This window comes from Nyctereutes procyonoides, unplaced genomic scaffold, assembly GCF_905146905.1.
Source record: "Nyctereutes procyonoides isolate TBG_1078 unplaced genomic scaffold, NYPRO_anot_genome, whole genome shotgun sequence".
Classification (NCBI taxonomy): Eukaryota; Metazoa; Chordata; class Mammalia; order Carnivora; family Canidae; genus Nyctereutes; species Nyctereutes procyonoides.
The window spans coordinates 6691462-6714887 of record NW_026575134.1 but is presented as its reverse complement, the minus strand read 5'-3'; the positions used below and the strand labels follow the sequence as shown (position 1 = coordinate 6714887).

Below are 23426 nucleotides of genomic sequence, written 5' to 3'. Positions count from 1 at the left end.
TTAAATTGTTTCTTCCAGCCGGATGAGTCTATAGTGTGAGCTTGGAACCCTTGTGAATGGCCCGGGAAAGTGTAGCCACAAAGGAATCGCACGTTGGGGATCAGCTATCCACCTGCTGTGTTCAAGAGGCAGCTGTTGTGAGTCTTTAACAATAATACCAGTTTAGGGACACGATGGCATATAGTTTTAGGTGAGCCTTTGTACATAACTTTTGTCTCTTTTTCTCTCTGCACTATCTACTGACTTATGTCTTTCCATCTTTTATCTGTTTTGAATAGTGAACTTAAACCCCTTCTGCAAAAAGAAGGGACCTCATTGAATAAAATAAATCATATTAATTAAAGCTTCAGGGGCCTTTTTTGATGCCAGGAGTCATGCCAGTTCCAGGAGCAGGAAGTGCTGGCTTTGAGTCTTCACTGCAAAGGGACGTGTGTGAATTGGTCAACTAGCCATAATACAGTCAGCATCTCTGCAGGGGACAGGGATTCCTGTGGGATCACGGAGCCGAGGCCCACATTTTGGGGAATGGGAAAAAGATGCAAGGGGAGGTTATAGCAGAGTTGGTGTTGGGGCGTAATCTTGAAGCAGAAATACAATCCCTGCAAGTACAAATGGAGAGGGTGTGGACAAAGACAGGGTGGGGAGGGTGGGGAGCGCAGCCTTCAAGGAACAGCTTTTAGGCCGCTTTACTGATTCCGGGCAAATGCCATTATTGCAACCCAGTAAATTACTGACAGACGTTTTCCTTGACTAATGGTTCCTTCTATGCCACATAGACAGTAGCACTGGTGTAATTTGACAGTTTCAGGAAAGTTGCCTGGTTTCCAGGGAATTCTAATAAAAATACCACAGCAGAAGTGTCTTCAACAAAAGAAAAGCACTCTATAATTTTTTCTGAGGGCTCAGCTGATAGTATATCAATAAAATTCCCTCAAGCCTCAACATTAATGCAAAAAATATCCTATTCAAGCACAAACTTGACAGATAAAGGGAGCCTTCCTCTCCAAAAAATTGGTATATAGGGTGCCTTTACAAATACATTGGACTGTTTAATGCTTGGAATTTCAGTTTTGAAAAACAACTTGCAGGACCATGACTAGAAATGATTTGTGGGTTTGTTGCAGAAGGAATTAAGTATGAGGGCCCTGGGGATGATGTGGGGGGACCCTTGGCCAGTGAGTGAGCCCGGCCAACTGCCCAGGACCTATGTTTCATTGAAGCATTCTTAGTAAAGCAATACCGGTAGTATATTAGCAGTAGATTTTTATTTATTGAGTATTTTCTATGCTTAGGGCTTAATTTGCATTGTCTCATTAAGTGATGACAGCAACTCATTTACAAACGAGGAAACTGAGGACCAGGAAGATTAAGTAAAATGTCCAGGGATGCACAGGTTGGAATTTGGTAGGTTCTGCACTAGCTTTGGTTTAAGCTGCAATCATAAGCTTGACTATTTAATTCCCAGTTGTTTTTAATCTCCATAATAGTCCACATCAAGCATGTGTAAACTGCAGAAATGTTATGCTCTAGCAGCAGCCTTTCTTTTCTGGAGATGTTCCAAAGGTCTCTGGACAAAGTCCCCCTGGAGGATGGCCAGGTTACGGATGTCCCCTGTGAACTGCTCAGAAGAGCCAGGGTGCCTGTGAGGTGCATGGGCGGCTCGTGTTCCCTGGGCTCTGCCTATCCAGGTGACACCGTGGTCTGTCCATGTTCATACTGTCACATGACAAGCATTTAAAAAAATAAAATAAAAGACCATATGGTACCAATAGTGCGATGAGATGCTTTCTGGCTTTTCTGGCTATAGTAATGCCATGGTTACCGCCAGGGAGACCTGAGGAATTCCTAACAAGAGACTCAAATAATGAACCAACAGGCCTGCCACATGGCCATTAAGGACTGAGATGGAGAATGCCAACACTGTGCTTCATCAGGTTAATGGACTTTTTACAAGTGCCCCAGTCTTGGAAGATGGAAAAAGTGCAGGCCTCAATGCCTGCTAAACAGACTTATGTAATCCAAGGAGCAGACTGCCGCTGAGGCCTGGGCCTCATGACAGTAAACAGAAAGTCTATAACTTGCAGTTGATTGATGTGTGCAATAAGTAACTGGCCCTGGGATCTAAACTGCATGACTCAACACATTTTCAGGCCTTAATCTTCTCTTTGGTTGTTTTTTTGTTTTGTTTTTGTTTAAAGAGAGAGAGTTCGAGCAGGAGTGAGGAGGGGGTACAGGGAGAGGGAGAGAGAGAACCTTAAGGAGACTCCATGTACAGCACAGAGCCCGATGCAGGGCTCCATCTCACTACCCTGAGATCATGACCTGAGTCAAAATCAAGGTTCCGGTGCTTAATCAACTGAGCCACCGAGGCACCCCCTGAATCTTCTCCTTGAAAACAAAAGTGTTCCTATTTGTAGAATGGCATGTACTTTTATAGCCAGGTATCTCAAAATTATATATTTAAATTCCAATTTTTATATACTTTGATGAAGTCAGATTCACACTTCCTTGTTTCAAAAAAGAATTCCTTGTGCAAGTTCGATATGATGTTCCCCCCCACCCATGTTTTAAAAGCCATCTGTATCCAAAACAATCCAGCTATTGCTGTGCAGTGGCTCAGCTCATAATAAGTGCTCAATGTCGCAAACAAAAAACATGCATTTTTTTTCATCAGATACAATGGTTTCTACAATAACATTGGGCTCCGAGCCATAGTTCTCTGAGACTGGACTTTGTTGAAAATTATGGTGTTCAAAGATTAGTAAGGGATTGGAACAGGTCCTTAATGGGAATCTCAGATGGCTGGAGATTTCTGGAGGGTGGAGAGTGGTAATGGAGGCCTAGCAGGCTCAGCCACCTATAATTCTGGGCTGTGTGTCGGGGGTCTTGAATGCTGCAAGGATCTCTGAAATGTTAGTGATCATAATCATAATCATAATCTACCCTAAAAAAAGATAAAATTGGATCCGATTGAATTGCTGCTAGATTTCTCAAGAGATGGCAGCTCGTTTGGGGCAGTCACACCACCAGAGCCATTGAGCCCTTCTAAGACCCACGGGCTAGAGGGAGAAGGCGAAACAGACTCCAGCAGAGCGTGGAAATGCACGGCCCCTTGAGGAGCTGGCATTTTTGTGCTTGCCTTCCCTGTGTGAACCCTGAGGAAGATGCTCTGTGTCCTCTTTCAAATCTCCCTTGGCGGGCTGCTCACTCACAGCTCCTTTCTTCTCCCAGCACATCCTTCTTTCCTGTGAAGACCGCGATTACATAGCTGGTATCTTCCACCCCCGCTAATTGTCTGTTTGCCCCCACAGAATCTGTACCAGAACAGGTTTTTAGGCCTGGCCGCCATGGCGTCTCCATCTAGAAACTCCCAGAATCGACGCCGGTGCAAGGAGCCCCTCCGTCACAGCTACAACCCCGGCCAGTTCCACAGCATGGCCATTCGGAACGGCCCCCATGGCACCGTCACCATCCCCCGCTCCACCAGTGACACCGACCTGGTCACCTCAGACAGCCGCTCTACACTCATGGTCAGCAGCTCCTACTACTCCATAGGGCACTCACAGGACCTGGTGATCCACTGGGACATCAAGGAAGAGGTGGACGCTGGAGACTGGATCGGCATGTATCTCATCGGTGAGTGTTCACTTTTACATATGCTTTCATATTTCAACAAACTCTATACTTTAAGGTGCATGATTTGCAATCACATGTGTTACACACCAAATTCAAACACCGCAGACCGAGCACCGAGGCTTCTCCTGCTATCTCCATTCAGTGGAAGAAAATCCTAAGATACTAAGGCCAGACGTGGTTGACCACGAATGTCATTACCATTTGCAAGTATAGAAGCCCTTCTACTTATGAATAATAAATATCCAAAGCTTGTTCTCAAGTCCATATGTTCAGAAGACCAAAGCAACACCATACACACAACTGATATATGCCCGTATCCGTGGAGGGAATTTCACTCTGTTTCCAACAGAATCATACGCCTCTTCTTACCTGCTCTTTCAACATTCTTACTACCTTGTATTCAAAAGACGTAACTGGATTCAACGTATGGTGAGAGCAAGCACACCACAGGCTGAGGAAGAGAGTGATGGCTGAGAGGAAAAAGCACCGGCCCTTGTCCTGCAGAACTCATGAATTTGAAATCACCCGAGAAATGGATTCGATCTATTGTAGGTGATAGAGTCGGGTGTGGTGGAAATTGGTGCATTTACGCTGGTTAATCAGCAAGCGAAGGTGTGGTGGCTGAGGAGTCTCTGGAGTCAGGCATCCAGTCCGAGGGAGGCCAAGCCTTCTGCCTTCAGTCTGTGCGAGGAGCAATTCACACATTCAGACATACGATGCCTGAGTTAACATCATGGAATATCACAGAAACCAATGGATTGTTAGGAGTATTTTACAATCTGAACCATTTTTCTGATAAAATAAAGAGGATCTTATCTGACTAACTAGCTGTCAGGGAAATCTTTTTAGCTCTCTGGTTTTGCAGTCAGTTTGCCTGGGATATTTACAATATACACACTATTGCAAAGATGAAGAAGTGCAAGTTTTGAAATTGGTACACAAATCGTGGTTACTAGCTAAATTGGACTAGGTAAAACTTAATTTGCTGAAAAAAAATAGTTCTTGAATAAAGTTGTTTGGAAACCATCAATTTAAAACAGAGCTTGCAAAATAAGAGCCCACCAACATCTTTTGGGTCCATATTGTTTTAAATTTTATTGGTTATCAACATTGAAAAATGTAGAGATTTCATATTGAAATCAAATTTCTAGCTCCTTTCACAAAGCCCTCCACTTGGCAGGCTGAGCCTGCAATTCCACTCGGCTTAAGTCTGCTAAAGTTAAGCATTAACTGCCTCGTGTAGCCTGGTCTGTACCCTTCAGTTTTGCCACAGTCGCTCTCCCACCATCACTACTTTTGTTATGAATGTCACTTGTTTAGCACCTTAGGCCATTAGATTTTTGGCCCCAGATCTAGTGTTGAAGCAACTCTTTAAAGCTAAAGCTTCCTGCAGTGGTGAGTTCTGATGCCACTCATGCCCAGGTCAGGGATCCATTGGAGGAGGAGCATGTATTGGGGGAAAGGTGGGTCACCCAAGAACATTCATCCAAAGTGAAGGAATGGGCAGGTCTGAAGCTCGGCTCTAGATCTGGGTGGCGGTGAAGGTTGAGGTCATTGGCACCCCAAGAGTTGATGAGGTCACTGTGGACTGTGTAGGAAACAGTGCCAGAAAGCCTCCGTCAGAGAGGGGGCAGAGGAGGCCCTCAGAGAGGAGGCAGAGGAGGGATGGAGACTTCAGACCAAACTGGGAGACCACGTCACAAAAGTCAAGAGAAGGTGGTGGAGGAAGGAAGGAGTGGTCAGCAGCATCGGATGTCGTGAAACTCTGGGAATGAATCAGATCTGGTGTTAACATGACATTTTGACTAAGACAAAAGTAAACACAGTTCATCATCTTAGAATCTTAACTTGACAGTTTGTTCTTCTCATAGTAGCTGCACATATATAACTGTGAAGCTATTTAATGCAAAACGCCAACACTTTCAGCAACATAGCATTTCAGAAATAATTTTCAAATCCAAAATTATCTGTGAGTCTTAAGAGTTCGTAATTTGTAGGTCCTTCGTAACGTATCTGTCAGATTTGCGGTGCCTTGCCAAAGATCGAATCACTGATGTAGGCCTCAAATTATAGAGGTGATGATTTAATTTAAGCTGTCGTTTCACCACGGAAGTAATGCCAGTGCAGTGGCTCCCAAGCCCACACAGCTGCCTGGCCCGTTGTCACACCCCATGCTGCCCATGGGAACATCTCAGCACATCCTGGTGCAGTGTCAGCTAGGGACCATTCCCCATCAGTAGACCACGAAAATGCCCACGTGAGGCCAGGTTTGCGATGCTTTCATTCTGACCTATGGGGCTCCTCAGGCAAACATGACTTTTCTTCTGCCGTAGAGAGAATGAGGCATCTGGATAGACACCTGGATGTGGAGAGAGGTGTGTGGCGTCTCATTGACCCAAGCGCTGTCCTTAGCTAGGAACCCAGTAAGGGGGCAGTGACAGTAGCATCATTGCTATTATTATCAGTGAAATCCTATTTGGCTGCCCTCCCTTAGGGAGTGGTTCATGTGCTCGATGCAGAGTAATGAAGGAGTCTCCCTCCTAGTGACACCAAAGGGGGAAGATCACGTGGTTTCAGTGACACCTTGAACCTCGTTAGATCATACCTTGCCACTGGCCACATGTGTGCCCCCAGCCAGGTACTGTTGTCAGAGCTCCAGATTTCCCATCTCCAAAATAGAAGGGAAAACATGACTTTCTTCTCAGGATCATCGAGCAGAATTGATGAGCCACTGCACATTTACTGCCCGTTGATCGATACTTCACGTCTTGATCTACCCGGTTAGGGAGCTCTATTTTCTGGATGTGTGATAGCAAATTACCTTAACTCCCAGAATTTGTTCAGCCTCGCCTTCACCCTTAGGTGGGTTCTCCATCATTTTAGTTGTACATCATAGAAAGGCTTCTTACCAAACCGGCAGGAACCTGGAAAGAGATTTTAAAGGTCAGTAAATGGGAAGAAGGTTATCATTTGGTCAAAAACAAGTACATACAGGCATATTTGCTAGAAATCAGCATTTCCAGGAAATAGTTCTGCAGTTATTCATTTGGTAATGCCTACTTGACTTTGGCAAGTAAAATCTAATTATTTATGAATTCTTCGCTTAGGGTGAAAGATTCAGCAATGCCCATGGCTTACTCACATGAAGGGAGCAGTATTGTATAAGTGGGTTAGGAGACATAAGTTGAAGGATACAATTAATATCTCTAGTCATCAGAATGCTTAGTTAATGAAAATGTATCCATTCAAGTATTTTTCACCTCTTCATCTCACATTCCATGTTAAAATAATATTTAAATTTTATATTTATTTTTTAAATTTTTTAATTTAAATTCAGTCTGCCAGCATATAGTATAACACCCAGTGTTCATCCCATCAAGCGCCCTCCTCAAAGCCCATCACCCAGTTACCCCATCCCCCCACCCACCTCCCCTCCTGCATCCCTTTGTTTCCCAAAGTTAGGAATCTCTCAGGGTTTGTCTCCCTCTCTATTTTTTCCCTCCTTACTCAGTTCCCTTCCTTTCCCCTATAATCCTTTTCACTATTTCCTATATTCCCTATATGAGTGAAACCATATGATGATTGTCTTTCCCCAGTTGACTTACTTCACTCAGCATAATACCCTCCAGTTCCATCCACATCGAAGCAAAGGATGGGTATACATCCTTTCTAATGGCTGAGTCAGATCCCATTATATATAGGCCACATCTATCCATCATCTGTTGAAGGACATTGCGGGTCCTTCCACAGTTTGGCTATTGTGGACATTGCTGCTATAAACATCGGGGTGCAGGTGTCCCAGCATTTCACTATATCAGCATCTTTGGGGTAAATCCCCAGCAGTGCAACTGCTGGGTCGTAGGGCAGGTCTATTTTTAACTCTTTGAGGAACCTCCACACAGTTCTCCAGAGTGGCTGCATCAGTTCACATTCCCACCAACAGTGCAAGAGGGTTCCCTTTTCTCCGCATCCTCTCCAACATTTGTGGTTTCCTGCCTTGTTAATTTTCCCCATTCTCACTGGGGTGAGGTGGCATCTCATTGTGGTTTTGGTTTGTATTTCCCTGATAGCAAGTGATGAGGAGCATTTTCTCATGTGCTTGTTGGCCATGTCTGTGTCTTCCTCTGTGAAATTTCTGTTGATGTCTTTTGCCCATTTCATGATTGGATTGTTTGTTTCTTTGCTGTTGAGTTTAATAAGTTCTTTATAGATCTTGGAAACTAGCCCTTTATCTGATACGTCATTTGCAAATATCTTCTCCCATTCTGTAGGTTGTCTTGTAGTTTTGTTGACTGTTTCTTTTGCTGTGCAGAAGCTTTTTAATCTTGATTAAGTCCCAATAGTTCATTTTTGCTTTTGTTTCTTTTGCCTTCGTGGATGTATCTTGCAAGAAGTTGCTGTGGCCAAGTTCAAAAAGGGTGTTGCCTGTGTTCTCCTCTAGGATTTTGATGGAATCTTGTCTCACATTTAGATCTTTCATCCATATTGAGTTTATCTTTGTGTCTGGTGTAAGAGAATGGTCTAGTTTCATTCTTCTGCACATGGCTATCCAATTTTCCCAGCACTATTAATTGAAGAGACTGTCCTTTTTCCAATGGATAGTCTTTCCTGTTTTGTGGACTATTAGTTGACCATAGAGTTGAGGGCCTATTTCTGGGTTATCTATTCTGTTCCATTGATCTATGTGTCTGTTTTTGTGCCAGTACCACACTCTCTTGATGATCACAGCTTTGTAACACAGCTTGAAATCCAGCATTGTGATGCCCCCGGCTCTGGTTTTCTTTTTCAATATTCCCCTGGATATTCAGGGTCTTTTCTGATTCCACACAAATCTTAAGATGATTTGTCCTAACTCTGTGAAGAAAGTCCATGGTATTTTGATAAGGATTGCATTGAGCATGTAAATTGCCCTGGGTAGCATTGACATTTCCACAATATTAATTCTTCCAAATCCATGAACATGGAATGTTTTCCCATCTCTTTATGTCTTCCTCAATTTCTTTCAGAAGTGTTCTGTAGTTTTTAGGGTACAGATCCTTTACCTCTTTGGTTAGGTTTATTCCTAGGTATCTTATGGTTTTGGGTGCAATTTTAAATGGGATTGATCCTTCATTTCTCTTTCTTTAGTCTCATTGTTAGTGTATAGAAATGCCACTGGTTTCTGGGCATTGAGTTTGTATCCTGCCACACTGCCGAATTGCTGTATGAGTTCTGGCGATCTTGGGGTGGAGCCTTTGGGTTTTCTACATACAGTATCGTATCATCTGCGAAGAGGGAGAGTTTGAATTCTTTGCCAATTTGAATGCCTTTTATTTCTTTTTGTTGTCTGATTGCTGAGGCTAGGACTTCTAGTACTATTTTGAATAGCAGTGGTGAAAGTGGACACCCCTGTCGTGTTCCTAGTCTTAGAGGAAAGGCTCTCAGTTTTTCCCCATTGAGAATGATTTTTGCTGGGGGCTTTTCATAAATGGTTTTTATGATATTGAAGAATGTTCCCTCTATCCCTACACTCTGAAGAGTTTTAAGCAGGAAGTCAAATGCTCTGTCTGCATCTATTGAGAGGATCATATAGTTTTTGTTTTTTCTCCTGTTGATTTGATCTCTTACTTTGTTTTATAAATGTTGAACCACCCTTGCATCCGAGGGATAAATCCCACTTGGTCATGGTGAATAATCCTCTTAATGTACTGTTGGATCCTATTGGCTAGTATCTTGGTAAGAATTTTTGCACCTATGTTCATCAGGGATATTGGTCTATAATTTTTTTTTTGGTGAGGTCTTTGACTGATTTTGGGATCAAGGTAATGTTGACCTCATAGAATGAGTTCGGAAGTATTCCCTTCTTCCCTATCCTTTGAAACAGCTTTAGTAGGATAGGTATTATTTCTTCTTTAAATATTTGGTAGAATTCCACTGGGAAGCCATCTGGCACTGGACTTTTGTGTCTTGGGTGGTTTTTGATGACTGCTTCAATTTCCTCACTGGTTATTGGCCTGTTCAGGTTTTCTATTTCCTCCTGTTCCAGTTTTGATAATTTGTAGGTTTCCAAAAATACACACATTTCTTCTAGATTGTTTAATTTTGGGGATATAGTTGCTCATATTACATTTTTTAAATCACTTATATTTCCTTGATATTGGTTGTGATCTCTCCTCTTTAGTTCATGATTTTATTAATTTGAGTCTTCTCTCTCTCTCTCTCTCTCTCTCTAAATAAGGCTGGCTAGGAGTTTATCTATCTTATTAGTTCTTTCAAAGAACCAGCTCCTGGTTTTGCTGATCCGTTGTACAGTTCCTCTGGTCTCTATTTCATTGAGCTCTGCTCTAATCTTTATAATCTCTCTTCTTCTGCTTGGTTTAGGCTTTATTTGCTGTTCTTTCTCCAATTCCTTTAGGTGAGAGGTTAGCTTGTATATTTGTTTTTTTCCAATTTTTTGAGGGAGGCTTCTATTGCAATGTATTTCCCTCTTAGGGCTGCTTTTGCTGTACCCCAAAGATTTTTGAATGGTTGTATTTTCATCTTCATTAGTTTCCATGAATCTTTTTAATTCTTTCTAGTTTACTGGTTGACCCATTCATCTTTTAGCAGGATGCTCTTTAACCTCCATGTGTTTGAGTTTCTTCCAAATTTCTTTTTGTGATTGAGTTCTGGTTTCAAAGCAGTGTGGTCCAAAAATATGCAGGGGACAATCCCAATCTTTTGGTATTGGTTGAGACCTGATTTGTGACCCAGTATGTGATCTATTTTGGAGAAAGTTCCATGTGCATTTGAGAAGAATGTGTATTCAGTTGCATTAGGATGGAATGTTCGTTATATATCTGTGAAATCTATTTGGTCTCGTGTTATCATTCAAAGCCCTTATTTCTTTGGTGATGTTCTGCTTAGAAGATCTGTCTTTTGCTGAGAGTGCCATGTCGAAGTCTCCTACTATTAATGTATTATCTATATATCTCTTTACTTTATTAATTGATGGATATACTTGGCAGCCCCCACATTCGGGGCATAAATATTCATGATTGTTAGGTCTTCTTGTTGGATAGACCCTTTAAGTATGATATAGTGTCCCTCTTCATCTCTTATGACAGTCTTTGGGATAAACTCTAATTTATCTAATAAGAGGATTGCTACCTCAGCTTTCTTTTGAGGACCATTTGAATGGCAAATGGTTCTCCACCCCTTCAGTCTGGAGGTGTCCTTAGGTCTAAAATTAGTCTCTTGTAGACAGCATATAAATGGGTCTTGCTTTTTTATCCAGTCCAAAACCCTGTGTCTTTTGATGGGATCGTTTAGCCCATTCACGTTCAGAGTAACTATTGAGAGATATGAATTTAGTGTCATCGTATTACCTATACAGTCCCTGTTTTTGTGGATTGTTTCTATGGGCTTCCTCTTTCTTTTACAGAGTCCCCCTTAATATTTCTTGCAGAGCTGGTTTCATGGTGACATACTCTTTCAGTTTCTGTCTATCTTGGAAGCTCTTTATCTCTCCTTCTATTCTGAATGAGAGCCTTGCTGGATAAACTATTCTTGACTGCATGTTCTTCTCATTTAGGACCCTGTATATATCATACCAGCCCTTTCTGGCCTGCCAGGTCTCTGTGGTGAGGTCTGCTGTTAATCTGGTATTTCTCCCCATATAATTTAAGGATCTATTACCTCAAACTTCTTTAAGAATGTTCTCTTTATCCTTGAAATTTGCAAGTTTCACTATAAATGTTGAGGTGTTGAATGGTTCTTGTTGATTTGGGCGGGAGGTCTTCTCTATCTCTTGGATCTGGATGCCTCTTTTCTTCCCCAGATTTGGGAAGTTCTCAGCTATGATTTGTTCAAATATACTTTGTGGTCCTCTCTTGTCTCTTCTGGAATCCAAATAAGACTAATATTCTTCCTTCTCAAGCTATCATTTATTTCCCTAAGCCTTTCCTCATGCATTCTTAATTGTTTTTCTCTTTTTTCCTCAGCTTCCTTCCTTTCCATCAACTTATCTTCTTAACTCACTCTCTCTCCCACCTCATTAACCCTAGAAGTTAGAGTATCAAGTTTAGACTTCATCTCATTTAAAATATTTTTAATTTTGGCCTTATTAGGTCTTAAGTTTTCAGTAAGAGAATCTCTAGAGTCCTTTATGCTTTTTACCAGAGGCACCAATAATTTTATAATTGTACTTCTGAATTGTATCTCTGACACGATATTTAAATCCATGTCCAGCAATTCTGTGGCATGGAGTATTATTTCTGGTTCTTTCTTTTGTAGTGAATTCTTCTTTCTAGTCATTTTGTTCAGTGCAGAGTGACTGTATGAGTGAGCAGAGTCAAAAATATCATCCACAACCTAAGTAAAATACACCCTAGACAATTCCAAAGGCATTAGAGACCAGAAGATAAAAGAAAAAGAACAGAACAAAATAAAACAAAAGGACCACTAAAGTGGAAAACAAATTTTAAAACAAAATTGTAAGAGTAAAAAAACAAAGAAAAAAGGGGGGTGATGAGGAAGTAGTGGTTGAGAGAGAATATAGTCTCCCCAAGGGGACCTAGAAGGTGATCCTCTTGGTTCCGGTGTATTTTGTTCTGTATGTTAGAAGATGCTCAATTCCAAATTTATATAAACCAGCAAAACTTATATAGAGACCCGACATCTACCACAAAAACCTAAACAAGAGGGGGGCAGAATGGGAAGGAAGAGAGAATATAGTCTCACAGAATGAAGCAACACAGTGCTCCACTTGGTTCTGGGTGTATTTTGGTCCATGTGTTAGAAGTACTAACATCCACCATTATAAAATAAGACGAGACAGAAAAAACAAAAAGCAAAAACCCATAAATCATATCTACCAAAACTAAATTGAATACATTGAAGGGAATCCAAAAATGAAGATTATATCTAAAACATGTAATTGTAGAAATGTGAAAGTCAAGAAGGAAAAAGCTTGAAAATGAAGAGTTGGTAAAATATAGTAGTTAAGGTAGGAAAAGAGAAAAAAATACTGGAAATTTTTAACCGGAAATATAAATGAATTGTAATGAAAAAAGCCTCTAGTTCTATATACTATTTTCCCTCAGTCCTGGGGCTTCCCAGGGCTACTTGTTCAGTAGTCTTGCTCTTCCCTTGTTCTTCCAGCTGGTCTTCTGCAGGAGGGGTCTGCTGCGTTGATTCTCAGGTGTCAGTGCCTGGGTGGAGATGCCCGGCCCCTTGCCCAGGTGCCGGGCTCAGGATGAGCTGTTTATCCTGTGAGGCCTTTGTTCCCTAGGGGCCCTGCCTCTCCCAGGTGAAAGGCAAAAAGGAGAGAAAAAATGGCGGCAGCCAAATCTCCAGCTCCAGAGCCAAGAGCTCCCCTCAAGTACGGAACAGCAGTCTCCCAGGCCACACTGCTTACATGCTCCTGGGGCAGGTGCAGGTGCACTGATCTGCACAGATTACAGGGCGCCCAGTGGCGTGAGAGTTCTCATTATCCTGTGCCCTCTTGGGGTCCACTTCTCCTGAAGGGAACGGAGGACAGCTGCCTTTGTCTGTTGCTGGGCTCTAGGGTCAAGGGAGCTCTGGTGCCGGCCTGTGGAACCAGTGGCTTCTCCCAAATGCCCTGGGAGGGTTGTCCAGGAGGGTTGCTTTACCACAATCCGACAGCAGTTTAAGGTGAGTTTTCTCCTGTTGCCACTATTCTTATTGTGTCTCCGGGAATATTGAGGCTTCACTGCCCCTCCGGCCTTTCAGCCCTATTTCCCTGCTGAGCATTTATCAGTCAGGGAAGAGTCAGATGTGGATTTTTAAAGTTCCAGCTTGTCCAGAGCTCGGCTTTCATGCCCAGGCTTGTTGTCGCTGGCCTTTCAGTGGCTTCCTACAGCTCCACTTCCAGGCCCAGCTTGTCAGGGCTCTGTTGTCCCGCCAGCTTGCCTGGCTTCCTGCAACTCCCCTCCCCACCTTCTCAGATTGAATTTGTAGGTGTTCAGGATGTTTTTAAAGTTATCTAGGTAAGTTTGTGGAACCAGATGAATTGAGGACCCCTACTCTTCTACCAGCTTTCCTCCTCTTCCCCAATATTTAAAATTTTTAAACTCTTTTTAGGATTATCAATTTAAAAAAAAATAGCCCTTCCTTTGACTCTCTTGGAGGCAGCCCCTATTAAAACTGCTTAAATATGAAATAAATATGTAATTAAAATTATGAAAATATAATTGAATAAATGAAGTACATATACCATGCTCATAATTTGCAAAGCTAGCTTTTGTATTAATTTAAAATTTGAATTTTAACAAATCATATCATTATCACATGCTATACCATACTATATCTATACCACACTAGAATTTGCTCAGTAATTTGAAACATGATGGAAATTGAGTGCATTCATTCTTTCAAAACTCAACAAACCAAGAGGTGATGACGGAGAGCAAAATTAAAATTAAAAGTTCTTTAAAATAACATCATTGAAGAATCCCCATAAACTGGTGCCTGGGAACATATATTCTCTCTCATACTTTTTAGATTTCTCCTCCTAAGTGAGGTTAGAGATTATGGTCTGTATCAGATTAATTCCTTGGAATTTTTTGAGGCATCTTCTGTGACCAATACCTGCTCAGTGTTTGTGAATTGTCCATGTATGGTCATAAAGAAAGTATATTTTTGCTATAAATAGTGTTCGCACTATTTATTATCTATCTAAAGATAATTTTATATATATAGAGAGAATATATATATAGATATTGAAATCTATATGCATATATAGAGAGATGGAATGATTTTATATATATAATGTATATATAATATATATAAAAATATATACATTTTATATAAAATGTGCCAACTGAAACTTCTGCGTCCTGAGGCGGTGTCCTCACTTCGCCCAGTTCCATGGTAGCTGAGGTAGCAATGGTGACAGTTTCCAAGAACCATGTAGAGCAAGGACACAATTCTTATATGTACACATTTCAGTTCACAGGGCACCTGGCATATCAGGACTCTCTCTCTCCCTCTCCTGTGCATTTAATATGTAGAAAGTTTAATCATGTATATTCTAATTTTTTGTCTCTTTTGATTTTTGAATGGAGCATATCAAAAATTGCTAGTAAAATTTTTTTTTAATTTTAATCTTATCTATTTTTACCTTCACTTCTGTAGATTTTATGCTTTGTATATCTTGATGTAAATTACCAAGTACATAAATGTTCATGAGCTTTTCCTTCTATAATTTCTTAGTTTATTATTACAGATCTGTCTGTGTTCCTTGTGCTGCCCTTTGACTTGAATTCTGTTTTTTTTTAAACTATTTAAGATTAATCTCTGTTTTATTCTGCTTCGTGTTTGCTTGACCTTTACTTTCAAGCTTTGTCATTTTTTCAATGTAGCCATTTGTGTGTTCTTTTATATTCTGATCAAAGAGTCTCTGGCTTTTAATTGGCCAGAATAGCACATTTACATGATTGTATTTACTATTATATTAAGACTTATTTTTACCATATTTCTTCATATTATTTACTTACTGCATTTTCTTTTGTTTTTTTTTTCTTTCCATCAGATAGATCTATCAATTTAAAAATTATATTCCTATTGTTCTTATGATGAATGCTTTTAATCATAGACCAGATGTCCTTAATCAAGGGTATATTTCCTCCCATTTGCTTATCAGAAGGCATGAGTTCCTCGAGAGGTGGAAACCAGGTTGCATTTTCTTTGTTGGGCTTAAGAGATGTAGGTAGTGGATCAGTTCTCCTTTGTAACTGATTCTGTGCTCACTTGTCCATCCTGCTCTCAACAGCAATAGTCTTTTTGTTGTACACTTTTCTATTATAGATTAGGCATAGAAAGCCTGGCTTCAGTTTTCATCTTGAAGACAAAGCAACAGAAGTACATTTCATGTTTCTCAGGTGTACTGTTTCTGTAAAACCTCACTAGAACTTTCTGATCCAAATTTTTAACAACCTGCAAAGATCTTTTCTCTATTATAGACTGTGGAATAGGAAGTCGGATCCTACACACTAGAAGAAATAAATATCATTCAGCAAATAAAATCTTCTTTGAGGAACTTAATACATCTCTATATGTTCTGTACAAAATGAGTAATGACAAAAACTTTAAATAGTACTGGCGTAAGCTAATGTTTCAGGCTACTATTAATGGTTTTGCACATTAATCATAGAGCTTTACCATAGAAGGCCGAATATAAACAGAAATATCTACTTCCTAGTGATGTCTGACACTGTTCTAAGACCACCACCTGGATTCATTCATTCAGTCTTCACAACACACTTTTGAGGTTTATATTGATACTATACCTATGTTGTAGTGAGGACCCGAAGACACAGAGGGATTAAATAAGATGCCTAAGATCACGTACTTACTAAGGTAGCCTAGCCTCCCTGCCTCGAGGGACTGTAAATATCCCTGTAATCACACAGACATTGCTCCCATAAAAAGACTTCCCCCATGACAAAGAATATGGAATAAAGAACCTTGGGACATAGGACCCAGGGGTTGCCAATCCTCAGGGTGGCAAAGAGCATGGCTGGGGCCCCACCATCCATTTCAGGCCTCTTCTCTTCTCCAGTGACTTCTCCTAGTGCAGAATCTGGTCCTGAAAACTTATATGTCTCAGACTCCTGTGCAACTATCTTCCAGATGCACACTGGTCCCTTTGTCAGGTGCACTTGTACAAGATGGGGAAGGAGGAAGCAAACCCTGGGATTCCTCCTACTGGTTAGCATGTGGCTGCCTCAAGCATGGCTTTGAGAAATTCAGCCTTCTACTGCGGTGCCCTGCTGTCCTCTCACTCACTTCATGGGCAGTGTGGTGGCTGCAGGTACTCATCTTGCCACAGTCTGGTCGCTCTCTGTGAGTGGGGCAGCAGCCTCCTGCCCTCCTGTGCGCTGGCCACAGCTGCTCTATGAGATTCTTGAACTTAGTTCCCATGAGGCCTTTCTGAGTGAGGCATAAGCAGGGCCTTGGACTTATTCTGTTATTCTAATGCTGTTCCCAAAGGCCCGGCCTAGAGTCCATCTCTTCCAAAACTGAATTCTCTGCATTAAATCCCCTTCTGCATGAATAATCTGGACCAATTTTGTTTTTCTGCATCTGACCCCCATAATACACTTGGATTTCCAAGTGAAGATCAGTAAGTTTTCTAACAATTGGCAATAAATGACTTTGGGGAAGGAGTTGACCTCTCATCACAGATGGTCCAGGCAAGAATATAGACTATTCTATTTTCTTGTGTGGTATTTGTTATGAAGTATTATCAGCGTAAGAGAATGGGCTGCTTATCAGGACCAACTGACCGTCTCTTAAAATATGTTGTGTTTAAACATGTACAGCGACATGTATCTTATTCCCTTTAAGATGTGTTATCTCGCCATCCTTGTTAGTCTTTTCTGATTCTTCTCGCCTACACACCCCATCCTTTTCTCATTTGTGCCCCGTGCTTCCTTGATATTTAACCCATCCTTATGCTTACTGCAATCTATTGAAATTGCCCATTTTCTTAAATAAATCCCCAAATCTATTAGAAACTTCTGGAGGACATAGGCCATATCTTGTTCACCAGTGTGTCCCCACAGTTTAGCACAGTGCCTGAAGTGGAGAAAATATTACACGATTGTCTAATGCATGAATGAACATCCCCTTTCTAGGTATTATTTATGTGGAAACCTGATTGTAACTGTTAGAATGAATATTCTAGTGATCAGAGTGGAGAGATTCAAGTAAATACCTCTCCTTAGAGAATTGGCATAATGAGGAGAATCTCTATCTGGATGCGAGACTCGTTATATCTGTGCTGAAGACCCAGGGAGCTAGGAAAATATTATGCCTTTTTTGCAGCAATGCAATTACTGTAAAAGACATATTATGCAATCATCTTAGTAACCCAACCAGGGCTCTGAGCACACACTGTGAATATTAAGACTGACAAATTTTGCAACCAACTGATTTTCCAAGAGATACAAAGAGTTGCTGCCATTAATGAAGCAGAGATGGTGTTGCTTTGCCCAACCATCTTTGCCAAAGAAGAGACAGCCAAAAATGTGCGATCAACATGGCATGTCACAAGCACATTGACCAGTTACCTCATTTAATCCTCCAGTAGTGGGTCCCAGTTATTAGGACTCTGGCTCCCACTTTGCCGGTGAGGACCTGAAGTGGTAGACGTGATGCCATTGGTACACAGCACAAAGGACCTTGCAAGCTGGGTCCTTTAGGTACAAGCCTTGCCCTCTTTGCATCTCATTCTAGCCTGTTCTCCCAGTCTAGACAGATGCAGAACATGTTCCCAAGGGCAAAGGGCGTCTTAGTTGCGAAAGGATAACCATGACCTAGTTCCTTTCTGCAGAGCTAGGGTTTGGGGCCCTCCCTCAGGAGCCCCTGAGTTCTTCTTATTCCTGTGTCACTGTGCTGGATTTGGGGTCTGGTCTGGTTAGCCTCAGACCCATCTAGCTCAAGTGGTAACTTTCTGGTGAAGTGGAAACTGTCGGGGACCCATAGATGATCAAAATAAAATTCATAACCCTGTCTTATGCTGCACTGAAACATGAGGTTTAGGACCAGAGAGGAAGCAGTCAGCTGGGACTTTGGAGGTCTGTCCTCTCCAGAATGCTGGATCCCTCCCTGGACACCAGCTTTAAGAAGGATACTGACAATTGTAATGTGATGAGCAGAGAAAGAGCAGGAAAGGAAAAATACACAGTCCCCCACAGGCTCCTCTCAGTGCCTCCATGCAGCAGACTCTCCCTCAACTTGGGTGCTGGACACCATGTCAGGGCCTCTCCCTCCTCCACACAAACACCCTCATCTCTACGCTATGGCTTCTTTATCCCTCAGTGCTTCCCTGAGGCCCTGGTGGCCTTCCTTGAAACCCCCTGTCAGAGCACCCTGTTCTTTTCCTTCTGATTCCTTACCACAGGTTGTATTAATACTTTTTTTTCTTTTCCTGGTGTTTTAAAATCCGTCTTCAATTATTTGTAAACTTTAGTTCAAAAAGGACCATTTTAGTTTGGCCCAACACCACGGTTCCTGCATTTTCCCTAGCATGACAGACGGTTGGATCTCAACAAGTATCTGTTGAATGAACAAATGAATGTATGATTGCATGAAGAATGGGTGGATAAATTCATGGATGAGTCCCAGATTTTAAAGGATGATAGATACTTAGGCTAGAGAAGAGATGCTACAGGGTGGGGTCTAGAGGACTGGGACCCAAAAGAAAGTGTGATTGGATGTTTTCTTTATGGCTCATTCACAGACCCAAATAGAGACAGTAACTGAGAGCTTTAGGAGGAAGATTTTCACACGCAGATTTCACACATGTGAGGGCTATTCAAGAGTGAAATGGACTGCCATAGAAACAATTATTTTTCTAGAAGTGTTCACGAACCAGCCAGATGATCTAAGAAGTACTGCAGAGTACAGAGGAGATTCCTGCATTATGAAGGGGTTGGTTCAGAGGGTACGTGAGGATACTTCTAACTCTCTGACTCTGATTCCAGGGTGCTTTTTCTTCTGTTGAGTTGGAGGTAGTATTAATATTTTTTTGCTCTTTTTCTTTTTTCCCTAAATATACTGTTAGCTGATATATTTTTCTATTCTGCTTTCTTTCTTTCCTGGGAATATAGATGAGGTCTTGTCAGAAAACTTTTTGGACTATAAGAACCGTGGAGTCAATGGTTCTCATCGGGGCCAGATCATCTGGAAGATTGATGCCAGCTCTTACTTTGTGGAACGTGAGTACCTTTCCCATTACTGTTGCTCAGGAAAAAGCAGAGTTCAACTGCTTTGTTCTTTGTTACGCTGCATTGCCTTCCCTTAGAAAGTTGCCATGTAAGAAAGCAATAGATTTATGAAATGCTTAAAAATAGTGAGAAGTGAGCTCTAGAGCAGTTGGGCAATGGCCATCCAAACCAGCCTGGGGGGGCCATTCATTTCAAAGAGAAGTTTGGCTCATGGTCATTCATAGGCCTCTGGATTCAAGACCTTTTGGCTTGGATCTCTTAACTTTCACTTTGTGGCTCCTCCAGGTACTCTCTAACTTTGCAATAGTTGCCTCTGCTGTATCTTATCATCCAGTTTGGGCTTTGCCTGAGCCAGTTCTTCAAGGCTCTCTGCTCATGGTCTCATCGTGTTGGGAATATTCCATGCTTCACTGTGATCTTTTACTCTGGCCACAGTTCCCTGGGATGCAGATGATACATTACTACCACCCACCGTTTCTTTGATTCTTGATATACTGGCGTTTCTGGGTGTATAAACTTGTCATCATGTATTTTAGTGGGATGTTTTCTAAAACTATCTGCTATCTTTGAAAAAGAATCATTTTTACAGTTAAGGAAGGGTTCTTTTCATAGGTCCCCATAGTGGTACATTTCCCATCACATGAGGAATTAGCCACGTAGGCCTCATGTTTACCAGCTGAAGGAATGCACAGGTTGCCCTTATCTACAGGTCCCTCCTGTCCCACTTGGTACTGGAGAGTGCTAAATTGCAAATCCCTTCCTGCATCTTCTTGTTCATAGCAGAGATTCAGCCAGTGTAACACTTCTGAAAGGCAATGATGAAATACTCCCTTGTTTCAACTGTCCAGTTCTCAGAGGAAAAGATATGTGGCCAGGAACCTAAAGTTGTCTATTATCATTTGACTCAGGGTTCAAGAAAAACTGTTTGCTTTCTATATTCTCTATATACTCATGTTTTGCTCCCATTTTTGTTCGCTCTCATTTCCACTCATTCACTCAATAAACATTTTAAAAGACCTATATTTCAAAGATCAGAGATTTGAAAATGAAAGATCTGGTGTCTGCCTGCTAGAAGTTCATAATATCTCTCCTCTTGGAAATGATACAAATGCATCAAATGTAGATACTATCAGATGTAGAGGGGACATGATTTTATGAGATGTGGTTGGCCCTTGACTTTGGTTTAGTCATAATAAAGTTCCCAACAGGAGACTCCCTTTTTCTTAATATTTATCTCCCTGACTCTAGATTTTCTCCTCCTAATCCATTTTGCATGCTGCTGCCAGACAAAACACCTTAAACCCAACTCTGATACTATTTGCCTAAAAGACTCATGGCTCTGCTCTCTGACTACCTTAGCTGGAACTTCTCTGCCCTGCTGCTAAGACCAAATAAGACCCACCCTCATCCCTTAACCCTACTTCTTCATCTTCCCCAGCATGCCCTCCTTTGCCCAAGTCATGCCAAATATTCCCCATTCCACAAATATTTATCATTTATCATAAAGGACATAGGGGGTTTGGGGATAAAGATGGGTTCCAGCAGGTGGTACCAAATTTGACTTCCCAAATGCCAATAATAACAAGAAAGGTAAACATTTACATTAGTAATGAATATTAGACACAATAGCTGACTGTATACCCCAATATACATTGGACGTTGTGTGGAGAGGCCTTCTTTACTGTACATCTGTTTTCTTCTTGGAGTTCTATCTAATTGAGAAAGACACCATTTAGGGTCAAAATGTAGTATCAAGTCAAAATGGTGTAGGAATGAGCACATCCTACAAGTTTTGTCTTCATATATACAATATTGTCATAATTGAGAGAAAGTGTATTCAAACTTGGTTTAGTAGTAGTGCCCTAGAATGAACAAATAGCTTGCCAAGTCATATTCAAAATTGCTAAAAATTGAACACTTTAGAAAAATGACATTTTACAAATGTCCTGGTGCAAACTTGAGAAGATCTCACGCAGCAGTATACCTGTTGGACTAGCAATATCTCAGTGCTTTGGACAAATGGATGAAAGTGAAATTGAGAAGATGGATTTTACATTTTGCAAATACATCAAACTAGTGTTCAATATACAAACAATGTGTTATTCTGTACAAATGTAATATAATTTGTCAAAGGCTAACAATTTATCAAGAAAACTCTTAAGTTTGCAAATGATTAGAATATTAACTCAGGGCACACATATAAATCAAATAAATTACAGTGCTGTCATGGGTTATAGCTTTAGGAGTCTGAATGCATTAAAACTGTATATAATTTGCTATATGAATTTATATTTTTAATGTGAAATAATTGATGCTTTCAAAAATGTATGATTGAAAAAATGCCAAATTAACAAATAGGAAGGGATTGAATGTACAAAATGTTCTAATGTGGCTATCTTTTAAGCTATCTTTTATTAACGCATCAAAGCATCAAAGTTCTTCTTGTATAATAAAAATGCAGAAGCCAAGCTATTATCCAGAAGGTTACAGAAATTTTTGATATTAATAAAAATAAGGCTCTTGTAGTCTCTAAATAGTAATAAACACATTAGTTGGTAAATTATACCTTCTTAAAATTAAAAATTATTTTTCAGACTTTGCACGTTGGCCAGATTTCAAATGTTGAAATACAAACAGAAGGCCATTCTGAGGATTAAATTAAAATAATACATGAGGTTTTTATTTTATTTTCTGTTTTTATTTGTCCTTTTATAAAAGTAGAAGTATATTGCTGATTACCTGGAGTCTATAATGTTCTAAAGTACATTTCTTTGGGGTTACGATTTAATTTAGAATTAGGTAATTGCTGTTGATTTATATGATTTTTTTCAAGGTCTGACTAAATCAGATTTTGAAAGTACTACTGAATTAGGAACGTTGAAAACAAATATTTCCTGAACTCTCCAAGGAGTTACATGCATGATAAAACACAAAAGAAATAAAACCTGAGTTGTTTCCTTTTCTCTGACATAATTTTTCCCTAGTGGGCCCTCGGCTGTTTCACTGTAGTAATAATTACTATAATATGAGAACTGCAAAAAGATGCAAATTTTAACGACGAAAGAAAGAACTAGGGAAGTTTCAGCTTTCCTCATCCCAATCAAATCTTACAATGTTGTGTCATTACTGTAACCCCATTACAATTTTTTTAATATATGCCATTGAGCTTAGAGCTGGCCAGACTCAAGCCACAGGAGCCACCACGGCCCTTGCTGACTGTATGGCCCTGTCGGAACTCCTTCCACATTGGGGCTTGCATTGCCCAGAAGCAATGACTCTACAAAGTTTGGTTTCTTTCCTGTCTTGTGGTGGATTCTATGGTGAGGGCTGAAGCTGTTGCTTTCCTCTAAGGACAGCAGCCTGCTGATTGAAGGACCTAAGAGCTAATTAGGAAAGGACAGCACACAACACGATGCAGCTGTCACCATCAGCACATCTGGTGGCTTGTCACGCACCTGAGACTGTATTGGAATTTCCCAAGGTGCTGGGCCCGGGAGCCACACCCGTTCCTGTTGGTTTCCTATCAACCCACACAAGCTATCTTTTTAACAGACACCCTATCATATGCAGAATATGGGCTGGTCACTCTTTTGTAAATGAAATTTATTGGAAAATTAAAAAAAAAAAAGGTATCTTTTTCTTGATCTCTGGCTCAGATCTGTTCCATGTAGCTCCCCGTCCATTGTAGCTCTCTATTGGTAGCAGGAAGGATGGAGTAGTGTGCCTTGAGCCACCACTAATTACAGCTGAAAGGGTTTCTCACAGAGGGACCTCCTTATATTGTGTCATGTTATCACAGTCATGAGCCTGGCCTTCTCACAGCTGTCTGGGAGTAAACCAGAAATCCGCAGTCCTTTTTTGACTGCTCTGCCTTGCATTGGTTTCCTGCTCCTGCTCAGGTCGCTGGTCCTGCCCTGCTTCCAGGTTGGCCCCTCACACTCAGCCTTTTCCCATCTGTGCCCTCACTTCCAGAGTCACACCCTGATTACTGCTTGCTCTGATTCTATCACCCAGCGTTTGTCAGACTATCTCTCAAACATTTCCAGTCCTTTTCCATTCATCATCCCAAAGTTAAAA

The 23426-nt window shown here is 41.0% G+C and overlaps 1 protein-coding gene across 1 annotated transcript in view; it reads left to right on the top strand.

The window, feature by feature from the left end:
* The window catches only part of HECW1 (HECT, C2 and WW domain containing E3 ubiquitin protein ligase 1), a 434806-nt gene that overhangs the window by 185953 nt on the left and 225427 nt on the right, over positions 1-23426 (top strand). The window contains exons 3-4 of the mRNA XM_055301338.1: positions 3312-3636; positions 19233-19340. Of these exons, the coding sequence (XP_055157313.1) occupies positions 3348-3636; positions 19233-19340 (397 nt within the window). The 5' untranslated portion in view covers positions 3312-3347. The remainder of the gene's footprint in view (positions 1-3311; positions 3637-19232; positions 19341-23426) is intronic.